The sequence below is a fragment of the Vespula pensylvanica genome, chromosome 10, assembly GCF_014466175.1.
Source record: "Vespula pensylvanica isolate Volc-1 chromosome 10, ASM1446617v1, whole genome shotgun sequence".
In the NCBI taxonomy this organism is placed as follows: Eukaryota; Metazoa; Arthropoda; class Insecta; order Hymenoptera; family Vespidae; genus Vespula; species Vespula pensylvanica.
The window spans coordinates 3,803,651-3,819,177 of NC_057694.1; the positions used below are offsets into that span (position 1 = coordinate 3,803,651).

At 32.8% G+C, this 15,527-nt stretch overlaps 3 protein-coding genes across 6 annotated transcripts in view; all 3 read right to left on the reverse strand.

The window, feature by feature from the left end:
• Positions 1-760: 760 nt before the first annotated feature.
• LOC122632594 (uncharacterized protein KIAA0513) lies at positions 761-9,944 on the reverse strand. 4 transcript variants are annotated; one of them, XM_043819569.1, is made up of 10 exons: positions 9,386-9,944; positions 6,605-6,869; positions 5,855-6,144; positions 5,673-5,714; positions 4,804-4,905; positions 4,558-4,718; positions 4,035-4,221; positions 3,746-3,968; positions 3,584-3,678; positions 761-3,445 (listed from the first exon to the last, which is right to left on the reverse strand). In XM_043819569.1, exons 2-10 carry the CDS (start codon positions 6,865-6,867, stop codon positions 3,381-3,383), a joined length of 1,428 nt encoding a protein of 475 aa, XP_043675504.1. In that variant the 5' UTR covers positions 6,868-6,869; positions 9,386-9,944; the 3' UTR covers positions 761-3,380. The 4 variants fall into 4 exon arrangements, with proteins under 4 accessions (XP_043675504.1, XP_043675503.1, XP_043675505.1 ...); XM_043819568.1 differs by having other exon boundaries at positions 6,605-6,872; XM_043819570.1 differs by lacking the exon at positions 5,673-5,714 and having other exon boundaries at positions 6,605-6,872.
• Positions 9,945-10,050: 106 nt separating this feature from the next.
• Positions 10,051-12,654, reverse strand: LOC122632593 (maltase 1-like). The gene is made up of 8 exons (XM_043819566.1): positions 12,467-12,654; positions 12,192-12,379; positions 11,828-12,097; positions 11,511-11,753; positions 11,256-11,441; positions 10,919-11,174; positions 10,471-10,828; positions 10,051-10,389 (listed from the first exon to the last, which is right to left on the reverse strand). Exons 1-8 carry the CDS (start codon positions 12,621-12,623, stop codon positions 10,320-10,322), a joined length of 1,728 nt encoding a protein of 575 aa, XP_043675501.1. The 5' UTR covers positions 12,624-12,654; the 3' UTR covers positions 10,051-10,319.
• Positions 12,655-13,623: 969 nt separating this feature from the next.
• Positions 13,624-15,527, reverse strand: part of LOC122632363 (maltase 1-like) — a 2,388-nt gene continuing 484 nt past the window's right edge. Inside the window, exons 3-8 of the mRNA XM_043819072.1 lie at positions 15,447-15,524; positions 15,130-15,372; positions 14,875-15,060; positions 14,541-14,796; positions 14,098-14,455; positions 13,624-14,015 (exon numbers count right to left, since the gene is read on the reverse strand). Coding sequence (XP_043675007.1) covers positions 13,946-14,015; positions 14,098-14,455; positions 14,541-14,796; positions 14,875-15,060; positions 15,130-15,372; positions 15,447-15,524 — 1,191 coding nt within the window. The 3' untranslated portion in view covers positions 13,624-13,945. The remainder of the gene's footprint in view (positions 14,016-14,097; positions 14,456-14,540; positions 14,797-14,874; positions 15,061-15,129; positions 15,373-15,446; positions 15,525-15,527) is intronic.

Genomic DNA, 15,527 nt, shown 5'->3' on the forward strand with positions numbered 1-15,527 from the left:
TGGCACCACCACCTAGCAGAGACTACTATGGCCTTAAAATTCTTCAAAACGAGGTGTCAGCGATGATCTTCAAAGATTTTCTCAGCTATATAACCTCTCATTTTGTTTTCGTTTTACTTCTTCCCCTTAGGTGATACTCTATATCTGGAAAATATCTCACGGACCTCACAAGACGCCGATTTCTCGTTGCACCAAGTTTTTTGAATTCGATCAGGACAAATCTTTGCAGGAAGATATAAGTCGATCTTTCGGTATGATTCAAATCCATATTTAGGAGTCTAACCAAAATGATTTTTTTTCATTGATAATTCAAGAAAAACAATCTTTCTTTATTAAATACAATTTCATGCTGCTTTTTTTACTTTTTTTTCTTTTTTTTTTTTTTTTTTTCTTTACAACGAGACAGGTGAGCACGTCGTAAATTACGTTAAAAGTATCGCAGAAGGAAAAAGGAATACGCTTTTGACGTTACCACGATCTTCGATCAGTAAAATCGTTGAATTTCTAAAGTTTAAAGATATCGTCAATTTATCTTCTTTGTCACGCATTGCGAACGTAGTAAGTAATCGATGCGATTCGCGAAAGGAAATTTTCAATGACTTATTAACGATCAGGTCTTTAGCGATAATTTTATCTGGGAAGCTTTATATAGAAGGCACAAGAGGTTTAATATTCGTAGAGAGGAAAGAGAATACGCTATGGCTTATGGTTGGAAACAAGCTTTCAAAGAAAAACAAATGGCGATTTCTGCCGGACTAAATAAAGTATGGACAATTTTTATTAGGCGAGTGATAACAACCGTATATATTATACAATATATGGATTTTATGATTTCAATACTTTCATAGATACCAGGATCAACGACCAAATATGAAAATTTGAAAATGCAGCATCGACTGACTAAATCCATAAGCGGACCATTAAAAACTGTATCCAAAGCATCAAGTTCGTCTATGAGCAGCGAGACTGTAACACCCTTGCAAATTACTCAGAAAAATGCAGAGACAAATTTAACGAAATCATTTAGAAATAATAAGATCGATGACTCCGCTAAAACGATTCAAATGGACAAGAAAATAAATACAAACATCAAGAAGGTCAATAACGCGAAAGTAAATAAAACTCAAAATGCAAAGGATGTAAAAAAAGAAAAATCGAATGTACGGAAAATAGAATCGAAGCACGACGTTCGTGAATCATTTTCTGATTCGATGACGGTCACTCAAAAAAATAGTACAATGCAACGAAATAAAAAATCTGTTATCACCGCGAAAAATACTAATATGACTATGGATATAACGGGGAAAGGTAAATTCGGTGATTCGAAAAAGAATGTACATAGTAAAAGTACTGCATCGATAATAAAATCGAACGACGGGGCTTCGATTGGTCAACAAATTAAAAACAAATCTCGACCTAAAAATAAAACCAAGGGAAAAGTATTAACACAAGATAATCCGATGATTTTAAGTACTGATAGATCTTTTTTGGACGAATCGTTGGTCATGAAGAATGAAAATTTCGAGTTGGCTTATCTGATAGAGGAAAGTCTAAAGAGAATTCGTAGTCCTAGGACAGTATTCGATTACGATTTCAGTTATCTCAATAATTCGAAAACTTCCTCTGATCCAACGAAAAAGATAGAGGAAACTCGTAAAACAATAAATACGATGAAAGATTCGAAGAGAGATCAAAGTAATTCAAAACTCGATCGTTTATCGGAAAATTCTGATTCCATGACTACATTATCGAATGATTCTATGATCGACAATATTAAGGCGAATGAATCGGATCGTTCTATGAATAAAATTCCAATGAAAGAAAAAAATAAATCCTGGGATTCGAAAATGACTACATTATCGAATGATTCTATGCTCGACAATGTTAAGGCAAATGAATCGGATCGTTCTGCGAATAAAATTCCAATGAGAGAAAAAAACAAATCTTGGAATTCGAAAATTATTATTGATCGAAACGAGACGATTGAACGTGACACCGATTTTAATAAAAATTCGCCTAAAAAAAGTCCAAAAATAATAGATAAAATGGATAAGAAATATTCTATCCCTAAAGGAGTTTTAAATAATATGGATATAATGAAGTCTTTGAGGTCCAGTAGTCCAATGATTAGATCAACCACGACATCCGGGAAAAATGTCACGACGACTGCTACAAACCGATTTGCCTTGAAAAAGAGTTTGAATGAGTTGCGCAAGGATCAAATAATGCAACACAATTAAAAGGACGTATTCATCCGATCCAACGATACACGAGTATGGTAAATGATACGATAATTCGTATGGTGCAATACAACACAAATATGTAGAAATCTTCATCCAAACGAAAAATTCTTATTCGTCGTAAATATCTCGTATCATTCTGACAATGAATTATGTGTCTATAAATGATCACGATTTGATGATATGTCTTTAAATACATAAGTTTTCGTATAACATCGTATTTACATTGTCACTATTTTGAAAATAAAATTTAGCTTTAACATTAGCGGAGTAAATTGGTTTTAAAATATTTTCGTCCCTTTCTGACCTCATATTCCTGATCTCTTTTTGAAAATGCCTGTTATATGTTACATGTAATGTTTAAAAACATATTATTCCATTAAGTATATATAATACAACAATCCTCTAATTACTACGTCAACTAATAGCAATCGTATGTACTTCCCATGATTATTTCAGTTTCATATATTTTTGTAAATTTATTACGAGATGAATCATTTCGTTTATAAATAACAATACGAATTTTATCAAACAATACGAATATTGACGAGTAACCGAGATTAGAACCTCAAATTTTATTGTCATTATTAAGCCTGACTCTATTAGTATATTTATGCCGTTTGGAGAAAACGAAATGATTGTTTTTTTTTTTGTATAATTATTATTTAAAATGCATATAATTATTATTTATATGCATATTAATTAATAAGTATTGTCAAGGTAAAAATGAAATTTGTGCTTTATCATAAATTGCATAACATTCAAAGTGTACAATCAAAGATTCGTCGTCGTATATCACGAACGTTAATACAATTGCATTTGCTATGGTAAATTTTTGAACACACGTTTCATTTTTAGCTTTATGAATCACCGTTATAATACATAATATCTCGAATACTTTCATCACAATCGCTTTTACCCTTATTCACATGAAAAATTGACAATACCTCTCACTGTATTCGATATCAAGATATCACGTGGAATCCACTTTTTAGATATATTTTTAAATTTTAATTGACGATATCGCAATTCGCACCCTTGTTTCATCGACGATTACAGATTTATACAGTGTCGTTTTCTCATCATTCTATATGATAATTTGATAAGTAAAAATTCATAAAATTATCATAAGAAATGAAACTACCGCCATGGTTCGGTTTCATTATACATCCTTTCTATATTATCGCGTAGCATTTTTTCTTGATCTGCAATGAAAGAGATATTTTAAAATATATCACATCAAATTTCATTAATTGAAAAATATAACGTAAGTATATAAAAAATATCAGTTAATAATAAAAAGATATACAATGAAAAGAGGTACAATGTTAGACTGTGTTTACCTCTTGTTAAATTTGCAATCACGCACTGTTTTCTGAGAAACTCCAAACAAAGGGCACGGGATAGACCGAAGGCGTGCATGTTACAGGTAAAGGTACTAAAAGAACGTAATAAAATACAATGATCGAAAACTTTTTCGATACTGATCGACTTTTAATACATACCCTAATTGTCCGAAGACTATATTAGCTTGAAATTTTCTGTCTTCTGTCGCAATCGCTTCCTGATCGAGAGACTTTGGCCTTGATGGTACCGGCCTTAAGGCTCTTTCACATTGCACGGCATCGAAAAAAGCTGCAGTCCAAAACCTCATTGATGTCCAGATTGGTTGAACGCGTAAATGCGTGTAGAGATATTCTCGATATGGTTCCAAGCCTGGTACCTCGACTAATTGAAAATAAAACAACGATGAAACTTTCGTAATATCGATTCACTTCATTCACGAATACTAACCCTCATGATAAAAGGTAAAACACATGTTCATTAGATTTTTGGCTGGTGCAAAATCGTCAGCTTCGTGGCATTCGAAAAGTGCCACGGCGAAATGTTGAGCGAGCGAGTAAAATGAAGCTTCTGTTACGCACGCACGTGCTCTTCTCGCATTAACCACTCTGGAGAACCATATCCTACCGGATTCCGTCTACAAATTTATTCGTTTCATTAATAACGATATTATCGATGTCTATATACATAGAATTATTTATAAATAAATAACTAATAGACTGAACGTAATTAGACGAGAATAAACTCAAAAAGAAGTAAATAGATAGACTGCTCCATTCTTTTTTTCTTTTTTAGTAAAATCTAAAACGTTTCATCATCGTCACAAAATCTTCTATTTGTCAAACGTACATATCTACCATATACAAATATATACATGTATAATATTATACATATTTATATGTATATAATGATTACTAAGCGATAATATGTCTTATATATGTACAATGTATACGTATGGAAATATTTTACGTACAAGGACCATTTGACCGAAATTGGCCTTTTGTTCTTGATCTATGGTATTCGGAGCCTCGAAAAGCAAAGGGACAAAAGTTTTCATAAAATCAGCAGCCGCCTCTTCCGATTGACTGTCAGCTGATAAACTAGATGCCCAAGATTGAACGGAACTAGAGGAACCTGAGAAAATAACATCGATGATTAAAATGCTGAACAAAAAAGATTAAATTTCCTAAAATCGTACCTTTATATCTAATATATTTACCTGATCTTTGCCAAAATCTACGTCCATCCATGTTCGAATCTAAACTGGTGCTCGGGCCGTAACCATCCTGATCGCTGGTCGAATCGCTGCTACAAGGCATATCTGAAATAATATTCTACTAACCATCACCCTTGTATATGAGCAATCCATTATTGTTTAGAATGCACGTCGAAAGCGTTTATACGGCTAGTCGAGTCGCAAGGTCTGTTCGTATCAATTACGATAATAAATCCAGTCTAGCGAATCCCGCAATAAAACGACAAGACGAGAACACGATCTCTATAGGGTATAACTAAAAAAAGATAAGGACGTTCAGACGGTGCTAATACACGTATTATAATTCAATACGGCTAACTAGATGTGCATTTTAACTAGCACATTTTTGTTACGGGGTTACATTACAACACTACGTATTTTTTTTTACTGCTTTCCTTGGCCACCTTCTACCTACCAGCGTGACCTTAGGTAATTATTATGGCGTACAAATTTTCTACGATAACTTATCCGAAACATTAACTTTTCCTGATGTTACGAATTATCTTTATTTCTTCTTCCTCTCCTTCTTCTCGTTCTTCTTCTTTTTCTTTCTCCCTCAAAGACATTTCTCTTTTTAGAGGAAGCACCAGACGACAAGTACACAAAGACACGAAGGGAAAAGTCAAGTGCTGAGAAGCACATAGATAAGCGAGTAACAGTGTAGAGTCTTTTATTAAAGAAACATGAAATATCGGGGAAGTGGAAAGGGGGAAACTACGATCTCACTAATTGCACCTACGTAACGTTAACAAAGACGCGGTGAGATTTTCCACGTAAGAAAAACCTGGCGTGGCGTTACACAAAAAAGGGGTGGCACACTAACGTCTATTTACCTAACCGAAAAATGACCGTCTGATAGCGGGTCGGGGCCCTTGCTTTATTGGAAAAGAAAGAAAAAATAAGATATAGAGTTTATTATTATTGTCCTCAAAGAATGAAGAATATATCATAGTACATATTTTGTCATAGGAAAATTATTTGAATGGTACTATATATTATTGATTTATTTATTTACCTGCTTTATAATTCAATTTCTCATAAGGATCAGGTCCGGTAGCTTTGATGTCCTTTTCCTGAAGTGGTTCTATACTCTCTTGGCTATCTCTGTCTGGACTGTTGTCCTCGTACTCGTTAGATTTCTCTTCTCGTCTCTTACGCGAGGTTGATCTTGATGAAGCTATCTCCTCATACGTCATTCCACGTGGATACTTTCTCGAAATTCTCGACAAGCTGGCACTACCTTGTCGCTCCAATTTATGCCTCGCCATTGCTTCGTAATCCTCATATGACAAGCCTGCACCGAATCTAAAAATGAATATTCCAATATTGTTCCGGTTCATTTATCTCTATTGTGACAACTTAAACGGATATAAACGTGCTTCGAGACGTAACAACAGTAAGCATTATTGCGGAAAAATAATTATTTAAAAATAATAATATAATTGTTAAATAATTTATTATTGGCATTGATTAATGTAATGCTACGAAGTAATGTTATAATGAAAAAAATACTGCATTTTTTAATCTACACATCGTTATGACGGGTTTTAAGAAAAATTAAAAGATACAAAATTAATTGCGGTAAATCTAATATTAAATTATTTTGATATCTACAAACTTTTGTAAGATAAAAATATGATTTATTTGTTTTCGTTGAAATATTATCTTAGGTAGCTCAAGTTTGGCTAGCTTATATTTATTCGTATACTTTCTCATTGAGAATAAGTACTAAAAAGGGCAAAGAAGAGAAAAGTTCTCGACTCGCCTTGGAAGTCTCAATTTTCTACGCGCCAAGTGCTCCTCTTCTTTCACTGGTTGATGGGGGGGTGACGAGGGAGTCGAGGACGGTGTTGTCAACTCATTCTCTTCTAAACTATTACTCAATGCTGATCCTATTCTATTCCCTAAGCCTTGAAGGTATTCGCCGCTACCTCCTAAAGCGGATCTTACAGTTCTGAGAGCTCCTCGAGTTCGACCAATTAAAGAGTCTCCTGCCGAGGATGGCAAAGCTGTTGTAACGTCCACCATATCTTCTAACGCAAAATTATTTAAATAAATTTTTTATAAAGAAGTGAAAATAGAAAGGAAGAATTGTCAAAATCTAAGATATTTCAAAACGCATCGTATTTAATTATTATAAATTCATCAAAAAATTATATCGGTTGTACCTAATTTTTTAAAAATGTTTCCAACACGGATAGAAACGAATTTCATTTACAAATTTTTTGTCATTATATGATATTGTTTATTTAGTTCATGTATTTATCATTAAATGATGTTTGTATTCAGTAATAAGAAAAAATTTATAATTAAAAAAAAACGACTGATTTAGATGATCCATACACATTTCACAACTGTTCTTTAAGAGAACTTTAAGCGCGAAGAACCATTTTAAAATATCTTATCATCGATATCATTCGGTATTCAAACACATTTTATACCAGTAGAAAGATGATTAAATATATAAAAAAACAATAAGGTAAAAAATAAAATAAATATAAATGCGCATTGTACTCGTTAATATATGTATATAGGTATATAGGTCATCTCACTTGGTTGTCTATGGGAATACATTCACGAGTTTAAACCTACGCATATCCATAGATAATCCGGAAAATTTGAATGAAAGGAATTTTTAATGTCGTCAACTCCAGTATGAATAGTAGAATATGTGACATAAGAATATAAAATTCATGATTTAATGAAAAATCTCAAAGACCATTCTATAGGACAATAGATTTAATGAAAACAGCTTGTCATGCATTTACAATATGTAAGGAATATGAAATATTGCGTACGAGGAGTATGTTGAATATCGATCGATTTATCAATAAAACAAACTTAGATACCGAACATCATATTACGAACATTCTTAAGCGTATTTGTTCAAAGTCGACTAGTGAATTAAGTATAACTACTTCGAAGTACGTAAGTAGATATATCTAGGCCCAGAATATAGGTAAGTATATTATTATTTGCATTATTGAAATATCCTTAATAAAAAGTTAATAATATCGAAATTTTCTTTCCCGATATTTTGCCTTTGAATTTGCAAATGTAATTACCGAATGAATATAAATTCTTTTTATTTTTTATTATTGTACACAGTATTGTTAACAGGAATGATCAATGTTATCATAAAATTATAGAATCTTATCGTTTGACAATTTTTCTTTCTATCATATTTATATTAATCTCAGTAATATTTGCCACAAAAAAGAGGGAGAGAAAGAGAGAGAGAGAGAGAGAGAGAGAGAGAGAGAGAGAGAGAGAGAGAGAGAGAGAGAGAGAGAGAGAGAGAGAGAGAGAGAGAGAGAGAGAGAGAGAAGAGAGTAAAACGATCTTTCATATAATAAAATTATGTAAATAATTATGCAATGTGAAATTTTTAATTTAAAAATTCATCAAATCAACCAGACGCGATCTGGCTTTATGAAATCATTCACGGATATATATTATAATCACCGCGGATATCCTTCCGCGATAACGTTATTAATGAGTTATCGTCGAAAATGTTATACGATTTTAACCGAATGATATTCATTTTTAATTCTATTTAGGAAAAATTAAATTATATATCTTAATAAGGAACTACTATATAGGAGAGAGAAAGAGAGAGAAAGAGAGAGAAAGAGAGAGAGAGAGAGAGAGAGAGAGAGAGAGAGAGAAAGAGAAAAAGAAAGAAAATGAGAAAAGAACAAATACATGGAATGGCACTTAAACTTTAAATTATTGATTTTACCTGCATTCATACATCGAACATTTGAAGCGATAAGATATTTAAATTAGTAGAGTAGCGCTCGTTACCAAGAATAATGCAAATGTTCGAATTAGTATGAAAGAAGCATATGTCTATTGATCATGAAAAACATATTGACAATCGAAAAAACGTCTATTTTCTTTTCCCTTGAAATCATTTATCATAGGTATACGATAAGGCTAACATTATATTTTACAACACAATGTCCTTGGAATATTTGCCTCATTGTGTGTAAAATGGTAAAGATAAACAATAATTACTGGTCAATTAATGTAAAAAAATATAACAAATGATTTGAAACAAAAATGTTAATCATTTGGAAAAAAAACCTTGGTATTCCGTGCTTCCTTAGTTCTGATTCAGAACAATGAAAGACTGCAATATGATCAAATGATCGATTAAAGCTAGCAATAAATAAAGAAGTCATGCGATAAGATACCGGTAAAGTAAAGTGCATTGACTCGTAGTCAAAGATTATATGTAACTAAACGCATCGTCGGAAAACACAAATAACCGCAATGCAGCTCTATCCATGTATATAACATTCTTTTCATCATGCGGGTCGTCGCAAAACGTATTTCAGGTTTTTGGTTTCTTTTTTTTTTTCTTTTCTTTTCTATTATAGTCTAGTCTTTTATACATTTGTTTATCTTTTTTTTTAAAATGATTCTCTTGCCTAACGCAATCGATATTAATATGAAATAAAACATAAAGACGATTATAGTAACATAAAAACTGTGCTCTCGATAACATATGTAATGTCAAGAAAAAATATAATGTACATACCCTTTATTATTAATATTTATACTTTCAACGTGACACTTTTATCTTTTCTTAACACCTTATACAAATAATCGTAATCGATAAAACTCGATCACATCTTCGAGTTTCGTTTAAAAACGCACCAAGAAACACTTTGACGGACTTACGTAAATATTTAAATCAACGTTAGTCTATGTCTTATTCGCGTTTAAAAGCGCGATTTTAAACAAAAGTACTGTACGGAATATATCAATGGATTAAATTTCAGAAATTAACTGTTTTGTCAATGAAATATGACAAATCGTTAAAGTAACTTTCGAACAAAAAGCTCCGTTGATTTGCGCCACGCTAAGTGTTGCAGCTGCTTACGTTTCTTTCAATACAGCTCGCGTTACGCTTCCCACATATGATCCTATTAAGCCATGCGCATGCGTTTCTAGCGATCAATAATACAATGGTCTTCGTTTACCAGCACGTAGAGAAACTACTAGGGACATCGAGTGGAATTTTTAATCTTTATTGAATAACAGTCGATAATATATCAACTGGTGGTAAAGAATCTTATCACTAAAAATAAAAATTCCTAGATATACCTAGTGTATCTATATCGTTTCAATTTATAAATTGTTTTTCAAAATTAAAAAAAAGTGAATCTTGAAAGAAAATGTTTCAATAAAGAACAAACGTAATAAATATTCATCAAATAATATATTTAAGAAATAAGACTTCGTAGTATTCCAGTGTATTCGTTATCTCGGTATAATGGAGATAAAAATGTATAAATAAAAATTATGAAATTTAGATGGAAGATCCGTAAAAGGATTTAATAGACAGATTTTCAATTTTGTTTATAATATTAAGAGAATATTAAATAAGTTTAAGTCATTCAAGTTACCCGTAGTTATGCAGAATTTTCCATTATATCTTCAAATCCTACTGCAATTTATCGAAAACGAATCTAATTCCTAGATGATACGACTGCTCCTTCGAATGGTGGAAGGTTTAAATTGTTCCAATATGGTTTATGTCTGGAAACAGAAATATATGATTTAAATTAAATCACGTTCTTTTTTCTACGAGTGTCAATGTCGTAAAGAAAGCATTATTACCTCTCCTCATAATAGCCATCAGCTTCGACATATGTCTCATTGTACAGTGTCATATATTTGTTCAACTCTACGAAAATATCTAACACTGGAGAGAAACTCATAAAGAAAGTTACTGATTCTCCAGGGATTTCTCGATTAATAACTAACATTTCGCAGTTGTAACAAAAATGAGTATTGAATTTTACCACATCCAGTCTCAAATTACCTTCTTGAAGAGCACGCGATGAGTTACGCAATTGAATCAAAGATCGATATACCTTATAAACTGACGGACCTACGATATTCTTCTGATTTTCCAAATTCAATAGTTCATAACTTTCATGAACAGGAAGCCACGTACGATTACCTTTACTGAATCCTGCCAATCAATAAATACATAATAATTTTTCATATAACATTTTGATAATATTGACATGTTGATATTTTTAGTGTTCATTTGTCTATTTACCAGCATTTTTACTATTGTCCCATTGGAAAGGTGTGCGATTTGGATCGCGAGATCGGCTTTGATACTTATCCTTTCCTGCATTACAAGCCTGCGGATCCTGCGTGTCCTCCCAAGATATGTCACTCTTGTCAACCATTCCGATTTCTTCTCCGTAATAAGTGACGGCAACGCCAGGCAAAATCATTGGTAACATAGTCATCTGAACAGCCCTTTTTGGATAACGTGAGGCAGTACGACTTCGATCGTGATTTCCCAACTGAAAGCAAAGAATTATAATTACGAAATAATTGTTGACAACCATTAATAATAATTACTTTACCGAAGACCAACAACTTACCACCCAATTGGCACTTCCAGTACTTGGAGTGTGAGCCATCCATGTCTCGATGATTCTCTTAAAATCGGTCGCGCTCGAATTGTGATTCACGTCGGTAATCAGTTTGAAATTAAATGGTATGTGAGAACCGTAATCGTAATATTTCGTAGTATTTTCTAGAGAAGTATAAGCTTCGGTCATCATCACCTAAAGAATATCCGAAAAAGGATTAACAAACTGAAAGAAATTTTAATGACATTTCGTAAGAATCGATACCTTCTCATCCTCGTTGTTGGCATCGGAATAATCATCAAGAACCTTTCTCCAGCTTTTTACAAGTTCGTAGGTTCGAGGATCATCTTTAGTGTAAATGTGGTCCAAGTAAGTGTAATCACGATCGGTAGCGCTTGGATCCGAACTTCTGGGTTCATCACGGAAATCTTCTATTTCAAAAAGATGAGGAACGGCGTCTATTCGAAAACCGTCTACGCCTTTACGTAGCCAAAATCGAATGACGTCCTAGAAAATATAAAATCATGAAATTCGACAAATTCAAATAGAGATCCATCTTTCGATTCGATAATCGCACTAACTTCCATCTCGGCTCGCACTTCTGGATGACTGTAATTCAAGTCTGGTTGCCTGTACTCGAATTGATGGAAATACCATTCCTTCAAGGTTGCATTGTACGTCCATGCAGGACCACTAAACAAGCTGATCCAATTGTTCGGTGGTGTCACTCCATCATCCTTTCGGCCCTTTCTCCAAATATAATAATCCTTATATTTTTCCTCCCCGGCGAGGTACTTTTGGAACCATTCGTGCTTATCGGATGTATGATTTGGTACGAGATCAAGAATTACCTGCGAAATTAAACCAAAAATGGGATCGAGGAAACGGCCATGAGATGAACTGAAAGGAGTTTATGAAAACAATTAAAGACGGAAATCTCCTCACTTTTAATCCAAGTTTCTTCGATTTTGCTACCAATGTCTCGAAATCCTGCATGGTACCAAACTCTGGATGTATGGCTTTGAAATCTGATATGTCGTAACCAAAATCTACCATTGGACTCGCATAAATAGGTGAAAGCCATATTCCTTGAACTCCAGCATCGACAAAATGTTCCAATTTCGATGTAATACCTTTTTCGTTACCAGCACATTAGTGTTAGACAAGTAAAATTATTGGAAATTTCAACGGCAATGAAATGAAATCGAAATGATGCTTACCTTTTAGATCGCCAACTCCATCATCATTGGAATCCATGAAACTCCGTGGATAAATTTGATAAAATACGGCGTTCCTCCACCATCCCTTGTTTTTGATCTCGCCATGGACGAGACCAGTAGCGAGCAAGAGTGAACAAAAGCAAACCGTGCGAAACATCTTCGCATCTGTTGTGCAGTATACCCGTAATGTTTCATATAAATATAATCCTAAAATATAAAAATTTATGATACGTTATCTCTCTAAGTTTACACTATTAATAAGACCTCATTACTTTCTTATTGATACATGCTGAATTTTATCAGGAAAAAGATTGGCGTAGTATTTATTCCAAGAAATGGAAATTTTTCTGTTGTATAAAAAAATTTACTATCACATATGTATATCGAATCTTTTTTAAATCCCACCGGAAATGTGAAGTCCCACCGGGAAGAAAAAAAGTTCTATAAAAAATTATTAATTGTTTTATCGGATATCTTTTCTTGTTTAAAAGAATCCTGATAATATTCCTGAACAACACATTGTAAATATCTTACATTTTACTAGTATCTAGAATATAAGAATTGTATCAGAATATTTCATGTTTAAATACTTATAGACAAAATTAATGCAATTCGCTATTTCTAATTCTAACTTAATTATCCTGTAGAATAAAAAATTACTATTATTGAACGAATGATAAACTATAATGGATATTATAGAATTTATAAAAGTGTAGAAACAAAAGCACGAACTTTATTATTTAAAGACAAACAAAGATATAACAGATTCCAGAAAAAAATTCGGATAGAGAGATTATCAACGCGTATTTATATAAATTAACCAATTTAGTTGCAAAGCAATTATACCATTACGTCATTACAAGATTGTATTCCAAGAGATTAAAATTGAAGATTTGATAAATGAAAATGTTTAGTTAAAGTCACATTGTATCTTTATAAAAACATATATCATCGTGATAGTAATATGTTTACAGAAGTATATTAATTGCATGGAATAACAATCAATATCGACACAGCAAAATGGATATAGCATTAAATATGATATAGATATAGCATAATAAAAAAAATTATGCAAAGAGCAGTAACATTGAAATAATTACATTTATTATACCAGTTAAACTAACCATTAAGATATAAAAAATAATTTATGATATTAATTAAATGTATTTTGAAATTTTATTCTTTTCTTTCTTTTTACAGGAAATTTACATGAAATTTAATTAAATGCATATTTTCCATTGCTACCTATATTTCTTAATATTCTCTAAATTCAACAAAATATAGATATTAAAAAAAATCACATTTTATCTATATTAGGCATTGCATTCACACATGCTTCAAGCGGAAGGTGAATGGAATCCATTTTCGATTACAAAATTAAAAGAATATTAAATAAAATTGCATCATGAAAATTACTAGAATTTATGCAAAATCTTCCACTATATTTCCAAATCCTATTGTAATTTGTCGAATATGAATCTAATTTCTAGATGATACGACAAAGCCCTGCCAAGGTGGAAGGACTACTTGCAAGAAAGGCGGTACATGCCTGAAAATAAAAATATATGGTTTGAAATTAATACATTTTCATTTTTTACGAATATCAATAGAGTCAACAAAAAAATTATTACCTCTTGGGAGAAAAGGGGCAGACTTCGACATAAGTATTCTTGTAAAGTGTCATGTGTTTTTTCAAGTCAACGAGAAGGCTAATCACTGGAGAAAAACTCATAAAAAGAGATACTGTCTCTCCGGGAACTTCTCGACTGATTGCTAATATTTCACAGTTGTTACAAAAATGTGTTTGCAATTTCAGCACCTTAATTTTCAGTTTTCCTTCCTGAAGGGCTCGGGACGAATTGCGCAATTGAATCAAAGATCGATATGCATTATAAAGTGTTTGCTGTATGCTGCTCTTTTGATTTTCCAAATTCAATAATTTATAATTTTCATGAACCGGAAGCCACGTTCGATTACCTTTGCTGAATCCTAGAGATCAATAAATTCGTAAAACGTCTTTATGTGATACTTTGATAAAATTAAAAACACTCTTAGTATTCATTCATCTAATCACCCGCATTTTTACTACTGTCCCATTGGAAAGGTGTGCGATTTGGATCGCGAGATCGGCTTTGATACTTATCCTTTCCTGCATTACAAGCCTGCGGATCTTGCGTGTCCTCCCAAGATATGTCACTCTTGTCAACCATTCCGATTTCTTCTCCATAATAAGTTACGGCTACGCCCGGTAAGATCATTGGTAGCATAGTCATTTGAAAATTCCTTTTTGGATAACGTGATGCAGTACGACTTCGATCGTGATTTCCTAACTGGACATAATAAATATTAATTATAAAATAATTACTACCGATTAATAATAGTTAATTTACCGAGGACCGACGACTTACCACCCAATTGGCACTTGCAGTGCTTGGCATGTGAGTCATCCACTCTTCAATGATTCTCTTAAAATCAGAAGCGCTCGAATTCTGATTCACGTCGGTAATCAGTTTGAAATTGAATGGTATGTGAGAACCGTACTCGTAATATTTCATAGTATTTTCTAGAGAAGAATAAGCTTCGGTCATTATCACCTAAAAAATATCCAAAAAAGGATTAACATACTGAAAGAAATTTTAATGATCTTTCGTAAGAATTGATACCTTCTCATCTTCGTTATTGGCATCGGAATAATCATCAAGAACCTTTCTCCAGCTTTTTACAAGTTCATAGGTTCGAGGATCATCTTTGGTATAAATATGATCCAAGTAATTGTAATCACGAGTCGTAGCGCTTGGATCGGAACTTCTGGGTTCATCACGAAGGTCATCTCTCTCGTAGAGATGAGGAACGGCATCAATACGAAAACCATCTACGCCTTTACGTAGCCAAAATCGAATAACGTCCTGGAAAATATAAAATCATGAAACTCGACAAATTCAATTAGAGATCCATCTTTTGATTCGATAATTGCACTAACTTCCATCTCGGCTCGCACTTTTGGATTACTGTAATTCAAGTCTGGTTGCCTGTACTCGAATTGATGGAAATACCATTCCTT